This window comes from Hippocampus bargibanti, linkage group LG17 (genome assembly GCF_051943395.1).
Source record: "Hippocampus bargibanti isolate YZ-2025 linkage group LG17, ASM5194339v1, whole genome shotgun sequence".
NCBI classification, from domain to species: Eukaryota; Metazoa; Chordata; class Actinopteri; order Syngnathiformes; family Syngnathidae; genus Hippocampus; species Hippocampus bargibanti.
This window is the reverse complement of record NC_142750.1, coordinates 12,303,110-12,320,948: the sequence shown is the minus strand read 5'-3', so window position 1 is coordinate 12,320,948 and position 17,839 is coordinate 12,303,110. Positions and strand designations below refer to the sequence as shown.

At 43.1% G+C, this 17,839-nt stretch overlaps 2 protein-coding genes across 2 annotated transcripts in view; both read left to right on the top strand.

Annotated features, from left to right (window-relative positions):
- Nucleotides 1-209: 209 nt before the first annotated feature.
- Nucleotides 210-10,673, top strand: LOC148885803 (meteorin-like protein). Its single transcript, XM_089019441.1, has 4 exons — nt 210-366; nt 1,801-2,198; nt 3,650-3,709; nt 3,978-10,673. The coding sequence occupies exons 1-4, from the start codon at nt 278-280 to the stop codon at nt 4,313-4,315; spliced, it is 885 nt and encodes a 294-aa protein (XP_088875567.1). The 5' UTR covers nt 210-277; the 3' UTR covers nt 4,316-10,673.
- A 608-nt stretch (nt 10,674-11,281) lies between these two features.
- Nucleotides 11,282-17,839, top strand: part of arhgap17b (Rho GTPase activating protein 17b) — a 33,866-nt gene continuing 27,308 nt past the window's right edge. The window contains exon 1 of the mRNA XM_089018284.1: nt 11,282-11,644. Coding sequence (XP_088874410.1) covers nt 11,592-11,644 — 53 coding nt within the window. The 5' untranslated portion in view covers nt 11,282-11,591. The remainder of the gene's footprint in view (nt 11,645-17,839) is intronic.

Here is a 17,839-nt window from a genome sequence, read left to right as displayed (position 1 = left end):
ATGTCAGATGAATCTAGATTTTCATCCATCGTTGACATTTTTGGAGCTTCAAAGTTACCCACCCAAGAAACTCATTCTTGTTAAAGTGACAAAAGCTGACAAATTCGGTTCCCAATGCGGCGTTGTTTCCAATCAATTGAACCAACGTGAACGTGCCTATGGACACGTGAACGCGCTTCGTCATCAAACAGTCTTCTTGGTGAGCGTCGGCCCGTCGTCACACTTGAGCCATGCTCTGCTTTCACGACGACTTTGGAAACTTCAGAGGGTACTCGAGATGCTCGCCAACGTGCTCGTCTTGGTCGCGTCTATTCTGAGCCGACGAGTGTGGTTTTGTGCGGCTGACTTGTGCAATTGGAGCGGAAGGCAAGTGCGACTTGGGGCATTCATTTGCATGGAAGGAACCACGCGGACTGCGAATGCGTGATAGAAAAATAACCCGAAACCGCTTTCTAGTAGATTAATTAATCTTTCTGGTTATCCACCATGCTTTGTTTTTACATTTAATGCCAACAAGAGTTGTGAGTACATAAGAATCGGAACAATCCAAACTGTCAAATGCGTTGATGGTTCAAACGACTGAGGTTAAATTCAAAATGGTGGAATACAAAATCGTGGCTAGTGGTTTGCGGTCGAGTTGAGGAAAGGATTTTTTTTATTTATTTCGCACATGCATTTCATACACAAAGCAACTCGTCGCTGTGCTTCATACAACCAAAATCCCAACACCGACAAGCATTTATCGCAGACAAAAGTAACGTACTCAGAATTACTAAAAGCTTGTACATTGTCATTTAAATCGGTTTACAAATGAAATGCATAAAGGAATTTCACCACCACCTAAATAAACAAGCAATAGCTTTCCAAATTTACTGACAATTAAATAGATGTTATATGCTTATCAGAATCAGAAAACCTTTATTCGTCCCACAATGGGGAAATTTGCCAAGAAAGAATATAATGAAAACCATCAGAGGGAAGGAAAGTTAGTAAGCTGGATCTTAAAGGACAACCGACATCTCTGGACAAGTTGTGTCCATAATTTGTAAAATGGCTTCAAATGACTTCTACTGAGCGTATTTTAAAAAGATTTCACCGCGTATAGCTATATTTTACGTTTTAAGACTCACACCGAATATTCAGGAAGTCTTGTTTTTGAGTTGGTGACGAGTCCGTACGTGACGTCACTAAAGGAACGTCCCCTGACCGAAAAAAAGACACATTGTAGCAGTCCTTTCATCACGTCAATGTAGTATTGTTTGGTCTGAAAACCTTGTGATGCACCCAAAAGCTGCCAGAAGAGGGTGTTCAAGCTCCATATAAGGAATTTATCAGCCTGTGGAAACGGAATTCTGGTGATCGTTTCTCCCCAATGTTGCCTCAAAATGGCACGATTGCAAACATGTATGGAGGTCGCCGTTTTAGATTTTGCCACTCCGCAGCTATGTCCGTTTTTAACACCAGTACTCTGATGCCCATAGCTCATATAGACGACGATGCAAAAAGCCCGTAAAGATGTGTGAAAAGGCATTTTTGCCCCTACAAAATGCATTTTGCAATTGGAATATGACCATGCTTCACTTCTTTTAAAGATGTGATTGCGATATCAACAGAAAAAATACTAAGAATGTGCTTCTTAATGTTGATACTTTACATCGATGTAGATTCTCAATTATCCAGGTCACTGTATTCCGTTTGATTCAAACGAATTGGATTTTTCTTGTTTGTTGAATTTGCTGTGTTTTTGCCGTTAAAAAAAAACAAGCTGGCAGAGCGAAATTATGTTTCCTGCTGATGCAGTGGCTTTCCAGTCGGCGTAGATGCCAGAATGGTACTCCAGGTGCGATTGCGCTGCACAAAAGGATCAGTCAGGTGGCTCAACCCATGCCACGCTCTGCGGGTGGTCCTGGAACCCAACCTGTCCTCCTCGGCCAGGCCAGTCACACTCTGCATTAAAGCATCACCCAGCTTAGATGGCGCCAGCCTGTTCATCGACCGCGGCGGAGAGCTGGAGGCGCTGTTGACTGATGGCAGCCAGGCGCAGCACATGAGCTGCTTCAGGACAGACGGCCCACACGCGCCGGCCGTCTACATCCAGACCAGCCGGCCGGGAGGTGAATCTTGGAGCCCGCGTCGGATGGGCTTCACATATGAGCTGATGGCCAACAGCAGCGCAGCATCCGGTCCTGACCGCATGAGTGAGTTTCCCACTTTCATCTGTTCTCGAGAAGCGACCATTCTCTGACAAAAAAAAAACTGACTTTTATTCATATACAGTATCTTTTATCCTTGGCATATTGCAAATTTGCCCATTGGGGGACTATTAAACGCTTTCTGATTCTGATAGAACGGTTAATATCAATGCCGTACTGATGAGCCGAGGGAGGAAACATTGTTATGGATCCCTCTTGAGCTACATAGGGTCCAACATTAAAGGACAACCGACATCTCCGGACAAGTTTTGTCCATAATTTGTAAAATGGCTTCAAATGATTTATACTGAGCGTATTTTAATAAGATTGCACCGCATATAGCTATATTTTACGTTTTAAGACTCGCGCTGAATATTCAGGAAGTCTTGTTTTTGAGTTGGTGACAAGTCCGTACGTGACGTCACGAAAGGAACGCCCCTGACCGAAAAAAGATGCATTGCAGCAGTCCTTCCATCACGTCAATGTATTTTGCTGTACTTGTTTGGTCTGGGGACCTCGTGTTGCACCCAAAAGCTGCCAGAAGAGGGCGTCCAAGTTCCTTTTAAGGAATTCATCAGCCTGTGGAAACGGGCTGATTCATTCCTCACAGGAGGTCGGTGGCCATTTTCTGCCTCTTTTTGGGTGAGACATTTCCCCCCAATGTTGCCTCAAAATGGCATGAAATAAATTCTTTAATCGATTGCAAACATGTATGCTTTCCTCTTCAGAACTATTTGAATCATATTCATAACTGGATGTGTAACAAGAAAGCATATTCTCCAAATCTGAAGCCATTGTTTTGATTCTTCAGCAATGCAAGACGTCTTGGCGTGACGTCACAAACTGGGGGCGGGACTTTCTGAAAATGCCCAATTCGCAGCTCATTTTTTTGCAGATTTTGGACACTTTAAGTCATTTTTATTGGTGTTTAGCATTTGAATAAAAATATCATACTGCGTGTTTTGGGTATTTTAGATGCTATAAAACGTTTTTCTGATGTCAGTTAAAAAACAAAAAAGTGACGTCGGTTGTCCGATAAGTCTATTTGGATGAGCCATGTTGTGTGCCAGAATCGGAATTCGACCTATGATTTATGGAATCATTAGAGAAGTTAGATTGAGAATTATATATTATATTTTGCAGCTTTATTCTCGATTAATGAGTTCTGAAAAAAAAAAAATGTCCTGGACCTGTGTCACTAAAGAGTCACATAGTGGCCCCAGGGAACACTGTTAATGTTGAATGCCAGCCATAAATAATTATTTATGAGGACATCGTGTTCGGTCTACTGAGGGGAACATTGGAAAAATGTTTGCCTTGAGTTACCCTGATTTAGAATCTTATTTTTTTCAAAAAGTTCGGGGGTGAGGGGGTCTTAATCATATTTTGTTAGACTTAGGTTGAAATTGAACCTGACAGGACTAATGCAAGGCCGTTCCTTTCTTTATCCACCACAGCTTCATGTCGTCCATGCAACGATACCGAGCTTCTCATGGCCGTCTGCAACAGTGACTTTGGTGAGTACGCTCAATTCAAAAATACTCACCTTGGTTGACTTTGATTATGCTAAGAGAAGGCCTCTAAATGAAAGGAAAGTGTCAAATCACACCAAAAGAACATTGAGGGCTCTCTATTTACAACATGCATAAAGTCTGCACCATGCGTGGCACAAAACTGCACTGAGGCAGCTTAGAAATGATGTTAATTTCTCAGACCAGCCGAAATGTGAGAGGGAGGGCTTTGGGGTGTGAGTGGTCCCAAATCCCCATCTATGTGATCTTCCAGTGGTTCGAGGATTCATCAAGGATGTGCTTCACAACCGTGATGGCCACATCTCGCTGGTGGAAGTGCTGGCAGTGAAGGTCCACCGGCAGCGTAGCGCCGTGTTCGAGGTCCAGGAGACGCCTCCTGGATCGACTGGGGCCGCCACCTTGTGGCACGGTGTTATCCTCGCCCACCTTCAGTGCGGCGTAAAGCCCGGAGAGGGAGAGTTCCTTTTCACAGGTTCGGAACACTTTGGGGACGCTTGGTTGGGTTGTGCTCCGCGTTACAAATACTTTGTGTCCATCTACGGGACTGCCAGGGCCAGGCGTGTGAGTCCCTGCCATTTCCCTTTGGAATGACAGGCCGTTGCAACTCTCATTGACTGTTGAGATGTCATCATTCATGAGTTTCGAAAAATGTATATACTATATAAAATGTATAGGTTTATAGATGTTGTCAAAGAGGACATGAAGGTAGCTGGTGTGAGAGAAGAGGATGCACAAAACCGGGTTAGATGATGGACATTGATTCGCTGTGGCGACCCCTGAAGGGAAAAGCCGATAGGAAAAGAAGAAGATACACATCTTTTGAAGAAAATCAAGGCTTTTGGGTGTGCCTTTTCCGCTGGAAAATGCGGTATATAAATCTTGTTCTCCGTTTGTCTTGACAATGGAGACATGAGGACAAAGAAACACTGGAAGCTTACAAAATTGGGAGATAAAATGCATTCATTTCTGTGGGTGTGAATATGTATAATAATACTAAAAAACAAGGAAAATAGGTGAGGATGGGAGTCCACTGGTCGTATAATAACACCTCCATTTTGCACCCTTGTTATTATTTCCCTCCTGGTATTTTCCACACAAGAAACAAGTCAATACAACATCTTATTTTTTGTTACTTTTTCTGTCTGCGTGTCATCTTTCCTCCCAAATTAAATTCTTGTGATATAGTCGAGCCAAATGCGAACTGACGTTTTGCTATTCAGCCACGGGGCCTTCGCAAATCGCAACCCGCGATGACCCAAAGGACAGATGTGAATCCCCCCTCCCCCGTTGCCCTTCCCACCCTAGGGGAACAATTAATTGACTGAAAAAGCGGCAACATATTGCACGGCTCTCCTCAGTGTAGGGGTGGGGTCAGGGTTGAGGGGGCTCACAAATTGGTGCGTGAATGTTTTGTGGGGAGCAAATAGCTGCCAATATAAGTGTGAATGACTGGTGAATGGCGCCCACACAATAGCGCCTGCGTTGACACGGCGCCCCGGCAAACATAATGACCATTGTCACGACTGCTGCCAAGTCAAAAACTTGAATGGCTCCAGGACTCCAAAAAGCTAGAGCTCAGCTTGTTTGTGAGCAACTTATTTGGACTATAATTATAGCACAGGTGTCAAAGTCAAGGCCCGGGGGCCAAATCTGGCCCGGCACATCATTTTATTCGGCCCGCGAATGAAAATCAAGCAAGTTTGAAAATACTATTCATTGGGTGTGCGCCTTCCACAGCGGAAAATAAAACATTTTTGAAGTTACAACATGGAAATTTTTGATGACAAAATATTAGACCAGAAAGTAAAGACCATATCTGATTTGCCAGAATGTATAAACAAATATGAACCAGATTTGGCCTGCAGACCTTGAATTTCACACCCTTGCTTAAAATCAATGGACCTAACAGACAATTCTCATAAATACTGGACATAAATACAATACATACACACTGTGTATGTATCAATCAGAATCAGAAAACCTTTATTCGTCCTACAAGGGGAAATTTGCAGTCCACAGCAGCAATTGAAAGGGGAAGTGGTGGGGGGGTGAAAGGATAGAAAACAAGATATTCTAAACATAACAAAATAAAAATGTCAACTGTACATAGTGCAAGTATCAAGAAATGCATATTGATATATTGCATCAACCCATATTTACAAGTGTCCAGTTTTTTGTAATTTTTTTTTCACATGTGATCATTGAGAATTGCAAAGCCTGACAGCAGTCGGTAGGAACGAATGGCAATACCTCTCCTTCTTGCAGCGCGGGTGTAATAGTCTCTGGCTGAAGGAGCTCCCCAGTGCTGTCAAGGTGGGCAGGAAGGGATGGGAGGGGCTGTCCATCATAGCTTTTAGTTTAACTAGCGTCCGTCTCTGTTGCTCACCTCCTCCAGAAAGTCCAGCGAGCAGCCCAGGACAGAACTGGCCCTCTTGACAAGGCGCTCCAGTCTTTTCCTGTCCCGGGTGGTGATGCTGCCTGACCAGCAGACAATTCCATAGTGGATGGCAGAAGCCACCACAGAGTCATAGAAATTCTTTAGGAGTGACCCCTGAAGTAGCAAGCTGGCTTCCCGGTACTCCCTCTGGTGCCGCGTTAGCGCCGCCAGCGCGTCCATTTTATTTGGGAGCGATCGCACATTCCCCATGATGACGGACGGGAGAACCTGTCGGTATTTTCTCGTTCTTTTGCGGCGATCTTTCCCGGCCCGACATCCTCGTTTTCTCCTCTTCAGCTCGTCGGGGATGTCCGGTGCGGCGGCCGCTTGTCCGCTATTAGCTCGGCATGCTAGTAGCTGGTCTCGACTGTACACAATGGGATTCCGAGTGCGAGTGGTTTCCCCGTTAGCAGGAGCGGTGAAAAAGTAAAAAAATAACGGCGATGAGCAAAAGTGAAGATGCCCATCTCCTCCCCGTAGGTTTAGGGAACGAAAGTAAACAAAGTAAATAAAAGGAAAGAGCTGCTGTGGAGGCAGCCACGCACGGCGCCATCTTGAAAGATCTGTGTATTACACAGATTGATTTATATAGTGCTTTAACAACAGCTGAAGCTGCAACAAAGCGCTTAACGTGGACAACTATCATATACAGGAAAACACCTTTATGGACCAGCTGGAGACGCTTTAAGGAGGATTGGCTGACTCCAAAGTGCATTACAGTAATCGAGTCGAGATATGACAAAGGCATTAATTACTGCTTCAAGGTGCTCATGACAAAGGAGAGGTTTGATTTTAGCCACTTGCCTTAGATGAAACAAGCTGGATTTAACAACATCAATTTGTCCGTCAAGTTTAAAGTCACTGTTCAGTTTAAGACCCAAGTCTTAAATCTGAACAAACTTATTTTTTGCCTAAAGGAGGCCTGGGTTCAAGTCTCCTCCCCTTGTATTATCCTTGGAGGGCCACCCGATGAGATCCATCCCCCCCCCCGATGATGTCAGACTTAAAATATAACCTCTCTGCAGGATCTCGAGACCTCCCAATTTTTCATCTCTGGGAATTCCAGCTGGCTCTCATGGGGATGAAGCCCAGCAGGCCTTAGCGCCATTCGTCCGATCGACTCACCGGCAGGATTCCACCCTGGCTGGGGGGTAATTGGTTTATCTCGGCTCCTGGTCCGCTTTCCCATGTGGGCCACTGCTGTGTGGAGGCCCGGGGGTACAATAAGAAAACAGCGTGAGACCCTCCACGCTGGTGGAAAGCAGCCATTCACCGTGATTGCTCGAGAAGCTCGGCACTGAGCTGCTGCAACACAAAGATTGAGAAAGATGGCGAGTTGGCTTTGGAAACGGAGCCATTGGCCCTTTTTCTTTGACCGCAGCTTGGCATTTGGGGTTAAAAGTGGGATGTCATTGACTTTTTGCCCAAACTGACAACCTATTGAAGGAATTTTACCCCCGACCCACTAACACATTTACATAGAATTCCAATCAGTCATGAGGGTGCCAAGCACCTGCCTGAGAACTAGATTCAATGAATGCTTTATTTGGACTTTATCCGTCTATTCGTTTTCTGATCCGCTTTGTCTTCCAGGGATCGGAAAACAGATGGGTGGATTTGCAATTGTAAAAATTCTACCACTACAGTTCACCATAATTGATTTTAGGCCCATCTCACTTTAACCAATTGGCTGGCAACCGGTTCATGAAGCCCCCCCCCCCCCCCCCCTTCACTGCCGAACGACGGCTGGGATAGGCTCCTGCGACCCTAGTGAGGAATAAACGGTTCAGAAGATGAATGAATGAATGATCGAATTATACAAGAGAGAGAGGCAAAGACCCTGAAGAAAACAATCCGATTTAAATGACAATTTCAAAATTAGACAGTAGAGCGGTGGTTCTTAATCTTGTTGGAGGCACCGAACCCCACCAGTTTCATATGCTCATTTACCGAACGCTTCTTCCAATGATTGTGCCTACTAACTGCAGACTACACTGGGGGGTGGACCTCTGTGGCGGAGGATCCACCGAACCCCTGAGACCGACTCACCGAACCCCTAGGGTTCGATCAAACCCAGGTTAAGAACCACTGCAGTAGAGGGTGCCATGTGGGATTTTGGCAGTTGATTTAAACAAACCATACATACAAATTAAAAGAACAACTCAAAGTGAACACCGCTGGGGTAAGCTCCAGCATGCCTGGGACCTTCGTGAGCCTAAGCAAATTTGGAAATGGATGATAATGATAATAAGAATAATAATCTTCTTTTACTTTGGGCTTTTCCCTTCAGGGGTCGCCACAGCCAATGAGTGTCATCTAACCCGGTTTTGTGCATCCTCTTCTCTCACACCAGCTACCTTCATGTCCTATTTGACAACGTCCATAAACCTACACTTTGGTCTTCCTCTCGGTCTCCCGCCTGGCAGTTCAAGGCTCAGCATCTTTCTCCCGATATAATACTAATAATACATTTATTTTCTAAGCACCTTTCAAAACTCTTAAGGACACTTTACAGTCACAGGATAATAACTTTTGTTTTTTTTGTGTGGGTGAGTATAGTCACTTTCTCTCCTCTGGACATGTCCAAACCATCTCAGTCTGGCCTCTGTGACTTTCTCTCCATCCATCCATCCATTCATTTTCTGTACCGCTTGTTCCTCATTAGGGTCACGGGGGCTGCTGGAGCCTATCCCAGCTGTCTTCGGGCACGAGGCGGGGGACACCCTGAATTGGTTGCCAGCCAATCACAGGGCACACAAAGACAAACAACAGCCACTCTCACACTCACACCTAGGGACAATTTGGAGTGTTCAATCACTGGAAACAATTGCAAATAAAAGACGAATTAAAAAGGAGATAGACCTGCAATGACTACAATACGCCGATAGATGGCGCGCATAAACCTTTCATGACTTGCTGTCATGAACGAGGGCCTCCTGCGTTTTTAGTTTGGAATGTGATTTTCACAACTCGACTCGACCTCCCTACATTGTTCAAAGATTACATGAGTTTTCCCAACACTGCGGTTAAAATCAGCTTAATCACCCAAGTAGCAAAGTACAACAGACTGCTTGCGCTCCACGGACAAAACACTTTAGCGTTGATGACTAACCAACCGCACAGGTCCATAGGTCGACAGATAGGAATTCCAGTCGGGATTTGACATGACGGCGTCTTGTAATAAGAGCCCAGATAAGGTCGATAAAACAAAGGGGAGTGTCACAGCTATGATAGGAAACTATACACGGGGCCCCTGTGCTTTGCAAAGTTATGGAAAGATTGAGTGTATTATGGAAAGTGTAACAAATTTACCATGCTTGGGCAGCTTGGCGAAGGATGCAAGTAGGGGACAGACAGCGATCTCCAATCAACTGAAGGACTTGAGTACTCAGAAACATTGAATAGAATGGTGGTTTGGAAATTTCTCATGGGGTAAGGTTTAGTGGGAGTGATTTTAATACTCAGGCCCAGGCTGCTAAGTACAACTACAACGTCAAAATACATGTCTTGACTTAGACATCGATACTGTATGAAAATCAGTCATTCTCAAACTTTTTGCATCAAGCGTGCATTCAAACATAAACAAAGTAAGTAAAAACAAACAGAAGCTTATGCTGCATTCTGCCATTTAAACATGACTACTTTTCTTCTCCTCTTTCTTCTTATTCCGTTGGTGAACCATCACGGCCTGCAAGGCCTTCTCTGCTGGCCTAAAATATCAGAATCACAGACTGATGTGAATTATATTTTGTCCATGAATTCTTATTAAATAATTCTAAATTGTCATTCAGCTTCCTTTCATTGCTTTTCCCGTTGTGCTGCTTCCAGGTGTGTGTTTTCGTATTACAGCATTTAACCACATTTCAGTCATCATTTGTTACCAGGGTCAGAAATCTACCTGGGCACCTTCACAATTGCAGTTCTGCGGGCCCTGTAGCATCAAATAAGTGTTAATAAAACAGTTGCTTTAACCAATCAGATTTCAAGTTAGCAACCCAAAAGGGGTACCAACACCTTCTTTTAGCGCTGGTATATGTCAGAGTTTTCGCAAACTATGATTTGCGACCCGCCTTGATATGAAAGATTAATGTTAGTGCGGCCCGCATGATTGATATGAATGAAACTTGTGTGAGGAGCTGAACAAGTAGGCAAGATAAGCAATGTTTAGGACAGTTAATGTTCAATATTTTCTTAATGTTAAGAAAGTTAAAGGTTAAAGAACTGTGAATACAGACATTTGAAACTTTATTAAAATAACTAGTTTTCCTGTGTTTTTTTTCAGTCGTCTGTAACTGCCTTATGATCATTAAAGTATTTATTTATTACTGGTTCATTTATTATTTTATTCATTTTTCCATTTATTCGTTTAATTCATTTTTTGTGTGTTAAAAATAAAGATTTTGAGAACATTGGAATGTTTTATCTGTGATTTTCTTGTGGCAAAACCGATGCGGCCCAGCCTCACCCAGACTCTGCCTCCAGCGGCCCCCGGGTAAATTGAGTTTGAGACCCCTGCTTTAAGGGGTCGCCACAGCAAATCAGTGTCCTCCATCTTTAGAGGTTTGAATCCGCATGCAGTAATAGCTGCGAATTTATTCAAAGCGTTGCACTATTGAAAGCCAAGCTATTAAATCCACGCCTCGCTGCTGTTATTATTATTATTATGTATTTAAAATACATTATTGTTTATATTGTTATTGTTACGACATCCTGTTGGAGAAAATTAGGTCAGATTTGGATTTAGTTCCCAAAACAAATCATCTGGAAATGTTTTCATCTCTGGCTTAAAAAAAGTTCACCCGTATTATTTTTAGCATTATTATTCAATAACGTGGTTAGTGTGTAGTTTTTGTAGAAGAATTTTACTTTTTTTCTGTTTCAGTGGCTATTATTAGTGCGAAAACAAAAAAAAAAACTTTTGTTGATTTAATTCTCTTTTTTTCATTTGTTTAGTTTTACACATCCAAAAGAGAAACCGGTCAGATATTTGTCAAAACAGAATGTTTCCAAGTCATTTTTCGGGTTGTGGGTGCAATAGGTGTCCCTAATGAAGTGTCTTTCCCGTGCGGTGGTATCACGTGTGCGTGCGCGAGTGCTACGATTGGAAAGTCGAGTCACTTCCTCCTACTGCTTTCAGCGAGCCAGCCGACAATTTTTGTAGCCTCTCCTTGAGCTCGCTGGCATGTTATCAGCCGCTCGAGACACAAGTTGCGTTGTTTCATGTCCCCCGTTCCTTGATTTTCACTCTCAAGTCATTCTGGAAACTTCGAGGACCATCTGAGTGCTATTGTGGATTTTTTACTTTCCTCCCCGAGGCTCAATGGATCTGACCTAACTTTTTCGGAATCACCGTAAGGAAAAGTGTTCCACGGAGGTGCAAGTTGACTACCTCCCCCACATTTTAAGTACGTACAAAAGGACGCGAGGAAGATGAAGAAACAATTTAACCGAATGAGGCAACTGGCCAACCAAACAGTCGGAAGGTGAGTTTTGATCTCCAACAGAATGTAACTGAAATGCAACTTGCTGCTATTCTACGACTCATAAACGAGCGACTTTGATGTACAAATGGAACATATTTGACCCTCGAGACGTCATTTTGTAGTCCTTAAACGTGGGCGCGGTGGGTAGGGCAGGAAAGCACTCGGTTTCCGCCTGTAAAGTAACTCAATGTAAATTCGTGAAAGACTTAAGAGGACATTACTCTCTTCGTACTCGAATCGTTGAATTAGGGAAAATGAAAAAAGAAAATATGTGAAATGCAATGACACCTAGTACACGAGCTAGAGAGGGAACATAATGCGTATATTTCTGCGGTTGTAGTTTATAGTTGTGAGATTTATGAACCAGTCCACCCACCAGGTACCGACCTATGCTATCAAGCTAGCCCTATAATTTTCATACCCCCTCACTTCAACAAACCAACCTGAGCTAACCCCTAATAACCTTCCGTAGAAACCCACTAAAATGAATCACTGTCTGACTGAACTACCGACCAGCTACCTGACCTATTGACCTACTGACCAACCTACGCCTGTATACCTTCTTCATCGATAACCCATGGGAACTTCCAAGAAAACCAACCAAACCATACCAGAATCATGTGATTGGATTGGATGTACCTTTATTCATCTCACAGTGGAGAAATTGACATTTCACAGCAGCAAAGTTATGACAGTAAGAGGAAAGGAAAGAAAGAAGTAGAAAAACAAAATACAGGAGCTGCTGGAAATGCAGCCACTCTCGCTGCGCCATCTTAAAGTAAAAAAAAAATAAAATAACAACTGTTTATGATGATACAAATGTGTGAGGTTAAAATGCAGCCGAGGGTCAGGTTGTGAGTTCACAAAGATTGTGAATTTTGTAGGCTCACTATTTACAACATAAGATTTTTTCAGCATCCCCCACACGCGCAATTCCAAATGTTCACCATCATGCATCACTTCAAAGGCTGAAAAACTTGTGACATGTTGCCAACTTCAAACGTCAAGCCAAGACGAAGAAGAAAAAAAAAGACTAATCAGAAACAGCTGAAGTTACCACCGTGCACTAAACAGTGACTACAGTCAAACTCAAAAACTCTTTCCGACCTTCTGTTTTTAGTCTGAGACTGTGAAAGTCGTTCGGTGTAAGCTCATCTATAAAGAAAAAGGTTAAATATTTTATTGAGAAGATGACATCACTTAAAAGCCAGTTTTTAGCCTTGACAAGAACAAAGTTTGGCTCTGTTTGGGATTTTTAAAAAATGATGACAAAAACTGGGGTGATATGTTTTTAGTGACAAGGTGACTGATGGCGATCAGGTTAATGCTCGCTGCTATTTTGTGCATTTGTGTTTCCACCCACACGCATGAGTCCATATGTTCCGTGCGTAGCCATTGTCAAAGGCCACTGAGATACACCCACTGACGCTTTACCCGACGGTCCACTCAAAAGTGGAGTTTGTGGAGTCAGCATTTCGGGCCATGTTGACAGCCAGTTACATTGGAAGGCAGTCAGGGGAGGGGATACAAGCCTCCATAAAGAGGTGTTTGTAAAAAAAAAAAAGGAGTGAGCTGCTTTTATAGGCTTGAACGGAAACATCCTTTCCATTCCTCTGATGAAGTTGGTTGCCGTGGTGTTGATGATGTAAATTTGTTCAGAATGGAAACGGGCTTGTGAAGTTGTTTGACAACATTTACTCCAAAGTCTAGCTTGCGAAAATCTGTCGTCTCATAAGCAGAAAGTATAACAACGAGTGATTTCTAAGGGCAAAATATTTTGTTGAGCATGAAAAATATATACAAGAACACACAATTAACTCATTACATTAACTCCTTGACAGCAGGTCCTGTATTTTGGATTTCTACCTTATGTGCCGTCCTCTTACTTTCATCACGTTGCTGCTGTAAAATGTAAATTTCTCCACTGCGAGACTAATAAGGGCCAATCCAATCCATTCGCTGCCAGACGTGCAAAAATGTGTACAGTCCCGTGCCAGGGTTTTTCTTCTTGTCACTCGAATTCCAGGACCCACAGAATATTCATAAACATTCAATGCAGTGTAAGAAACCATAGAGTCTCTTCTTTCATCTGAAAAAAATGTTATTTCCTAAATCATATGGGTCTGGAGTTATATGAACTTGAAATGAGGGTGGCAGTCCAAAATACAATGCAATACATACATAGTGGTTTATATAGCGCTTTAGCAACAGCTGAAGCTGGAACAAAGCGCGAACATGGAAAAAAGGGAAATGCTGCCCCTTGTGGAAAGGGAAAAAAAACTTTGCCAGAGGCCATGGCCAGCGCTTTATCGGCACCCAAACAAGAAAAAACAAAACCTGAACAAATTCGGGAATGGCGGTCGGTCTACATCATATTTTCAATTCCCGAATAAATTTGTGAATGGCAGTGAAGCCGTTAAGAACTTTTTAAACATTTGTTTAGTTATTTTTATGAAGCTTGAATGGTGATTGCTGTCAGTTTGCATTTTGCTATGGACGGTTCAATACAAAATGCAAAGTGTATTCCACTCTTCTATGTCATTTCAGTGTGTGACCAACTTGCGTTTCAGTTCTTAGCTCAGCAAAAGGATCTACTGTACGTCCAACTATATTATTATAAAAGTCTAAATTTCTAATCTGACAGGATGTGAGGGGGTTAATTGATCTCCGTGAGATGCCACTCGGGGCTCAGACTGAGGACGGGATACGCTCACGGGTCACAACATTAGGTCCACTTGCACCATGCGAAGAGAATTACTGAATAAAATCCATCATTCCATTCTCTACCGTTTCTCTGTTGTTGAGTCGCGGGGGCAACAACTTGAGCAGGGAAACCCAAACTTCCTTCTTTTAAAAGACCATGTTTTTTTTCTAACTGGCCAGCTTCAAAGAGACATCATCTTTATTATGATGACCGTATGAGGAGTGTCAAACAAATACATCGTGCTCAGATGATGGCGTTGTTAACATTTGCTTGAAGTGACGGGGAAAGAGTGTCAGTCATCATGTATTGCGTCAGTCACATCATCCAGCCTAATCGTTGAACATTCCCCAGAAGCTTGAGCATGACGTCATCGTGATGAATGGCGCGTTCTGAGATCTCGAAGCTCTAGCGCGCACATACTCGCTCACCTTCCGTTGCCATTACAAACCCGGCGACACAACAGGAAGCGTGTGTTCTGACACGCCGGAGGAATCTGACAGCTCCTTCACAGAAAGGCGTTTTTGCTGAGCGCATGTTTCCATCGAGCAAATACAGTTTTGACGGCGCACGTTAGGAGTACAGTCAAGTGTTAGGCCGCAAAGACTTTCTCAGCGACTCGGGATTCTGCTGTGTACACAAAAGACAGGTTGCGCTAGATTACCAAGTTTCATCTTGTTTGCGTGGAGTTGAGTCTTGCGCACTTCGAACTTGAATATGCCAACACAAACGCCGCAAAACGTCAGATGGCATTTTATTTCTTATCCTGAAATAAAAACTAGGCGCTTTAAAACACAGGTGTCAAAGTCAAGACGCGTGGGCCAAATTTGGCCTGCCACATCATTTTATTCAGCCCGCAAAAGCAAATCAAGCATGTCAAGTTCCATGATGCTTGCTAAAGTCCTAACCAAAATTGCAAATTGTCATGTCAACCACAATAACAGTCATTATTCTTGACTTTAGATTTGAAAACTAGTTATTCATTAATTTGCTGTGCGTTCTGTATGTAATATGTGGAGGGAATTAAACATTATGATGGCTTCCCCAAATTCATAACTGCCCTTGAGAGGAAACCGTATCCACAATGTGGCCCGCGACAAAAAATAACACCACTACATTAAAGGACAACGGACGCCTCCGGACAAGTTGTGTCCATAATTTGTAAAATCTCTTCAAACGACTTCTACTGGACGAATTTTACAAAGAGTCCACCACATACTGCTATATTTTACGTTTTAAGAGTCGCGCTGAATATTCCGGAAGTCTTTTTGAGTTGGTGACGATTCCTGATGTCACGTCACGGAAGGAACGCCCCTGACCGAGAAAAGGACACACAATCCAGTTTGCAGTACTTTGTTTGGTCTGAAAACTTCGTGTTGATGGCGAAATTAGAAGGAAAACACACAAATAACGCGATGGTGAATCGTTCTGTGTTGCACCAAGACAACTATTTGATATTTGCTGACACAAATTCCAAGGAGACAAATCAGCCCATTTCCAACGGAGTTTGGGCCATCTTTTGCATTTTCTGGGTGCTACATTAATGTCCAGATGCCTCAAAATGGCAGGGAATAGCTTCTTTAATCGATTGCAAACATTTATGCTTTCCTCTTCAGAACTATTTGAATCATATTCATAACTGGATGAGTAACAAGAAAGCATCTTCTCCTTATCTGAAGCCATTGTTTTGATTCTCGAGCAAGGCAAGACGTCTTGGCCTGACATCACGAACAAGGGGGCGGGACCTTCTGAAACGGACCACTTCCGGGTTCAATTTGAAGTAGTTTTTGGACACCTTCAGTCATTTGTATTGGTGTTTTGCATTTGACCCAAAAAATGGCATCCTGCGTGTTTTTCTGATGTCAGTTAGGAAACAAAAAAGTGGTGTCGGTTGTCCTTTAACTCATTCACTGCCATCCCGGAATTTACTTGGGATTTGAAAATATGACGTGGAGCGCAATTCCTGAATTTGCTTAGGTTTTGTTTTTTTACGGGCATGCCAATAAAGCGCTGGTATGCTCTGGCAATGTTTTTTCTTTTCCACAAGAGGGCACCATTTCCCTTTATATATATATATATACAGTGAGACCTCAACTTACGAACTTAATTGGTTCCCAGACAGAGTGTGTAAGGCGAAAAATGTGTATCTCAAAAAAATAATCCCATAGGAAACCATTAAAATGGGAATAATCCGTTCCCGGGTTTCCATGAAATATACTTAGTGAAGCCGTTAAGAACTTTTTAAACATTTGTTTAGTTATTTTTATGAAGCTTGAATGGTGATTGCTGTCAGTTTGCATTTTGCTATGGACGGTTCAATACAAAATGCAAAGTGTATTCCACTCTTCTATGTCATTTCAGTGTGTGACCAACTTGCGTTTCAGTTCTTAGCTCAGCAAAAGGATCTACTGTACGTCCAACTATATTATTATAAAAGTCTAAATTTCTAATCTGACAGGATGTGAGGGGGTTAATTGATCTCCGTGAGATGCCACTCGGGGCTCAGACTGAGGACGGGATACGCTCACGGGTCACAACATTAGGTCCACTTGCACCATGCGAAGAGAATTACTGAATAAAATCCATCATTCCATTCTCTACCGTTTCTCTGTTGTTGAGTCGCGGGGGCAACAACTTGAGCAGGGAAACCCAAACTTCCTTCTTTTGAAAGACCGTGTTTTTTTCTAACTGGCCAGCTTCAAAGAGACATCATCTTTATTATGATGACCGTATGAGGAGTGTCAAACAAATACATCGTGCTCAGATGATGGCGTTGTTAACATTTGCTTGAAGTGACGGGGAAAGAGTGTCAGTCATCATGTATTGCGTCAGTCACATCATCCAGCCTAATCGTTGAACATTCCCCAGAAGCTTGAGCATGACGTCATCGTGATGAATGGCGCGTTCTGAGATCTCGAAGCTCTAGCGCGCACATACTCGCTCACCTTCCGTTGCCATAACAAACCCGGCGACACAACAGGAAGCGTGTGTTCTGACACGCCGGAGGAATCTGACAGCTCCTTCACAGAAAGGCGTTTTTGCTGAGCGCATGTTTCCATCGAGCAAATACAGTTTTGACGGCGCACGTTAGGAGTACAGTCAAGTGTTAGGCCGCAAAGACTTTCTCAGCGACTCGGGATTCTGCTGTGTACACAAAAGACAGGTTGCGCTAGATTACCAAGTTTCTTTCTTCTTCTTGTTTGCGTGGAGTTGAGTCTTGCGCACTTCGAACTCGAATATGCAAACACAAACGCCGCAAAACATCAGATGGCATTTTATTTCTTATCCTGAAACAAAAACTAGGCGCTTTAAAACACAGGTGTCAAAGTCAAGACGCGTGGGCCAAATTTGGCCTGCCACATCATTTTATTCAGCCCGCAAAAGCAAATCAAGCATGTCAAGTTCCATGATGCTTGCTAAAGTCCTAACCAAAATTGCAAATTGTCATGTCAACCACAATAACAGTCATTATTCTTGACTATAGATTTGAAAGC

Excerpts from the sequence above, each read along its gene's own strand:
- LOC148885803 (XM_089019441.1), top strand. The coding sequence starts at position 278 with ATGCTCGCCAACGTGCTCGTCTTGGTCGCGTCTATTCTGAGCCGACGA. Across the intron at positions 367-1,800 it reads TTGTGCAATTGGAGCGGAAG|TGGCTTTCCAGTCGGCGTAG; the intron begins GCAAGTGCGACT and ends CTGCTGATGCAG. Across the intron at positions 3,710-3,977 it reads CGTCTGCAACAGTGACTTTG|TGGTTCGAGGATTCATCAAG; the intron begins GTGAGTACGCTC and ends GTGATCTTCCAG.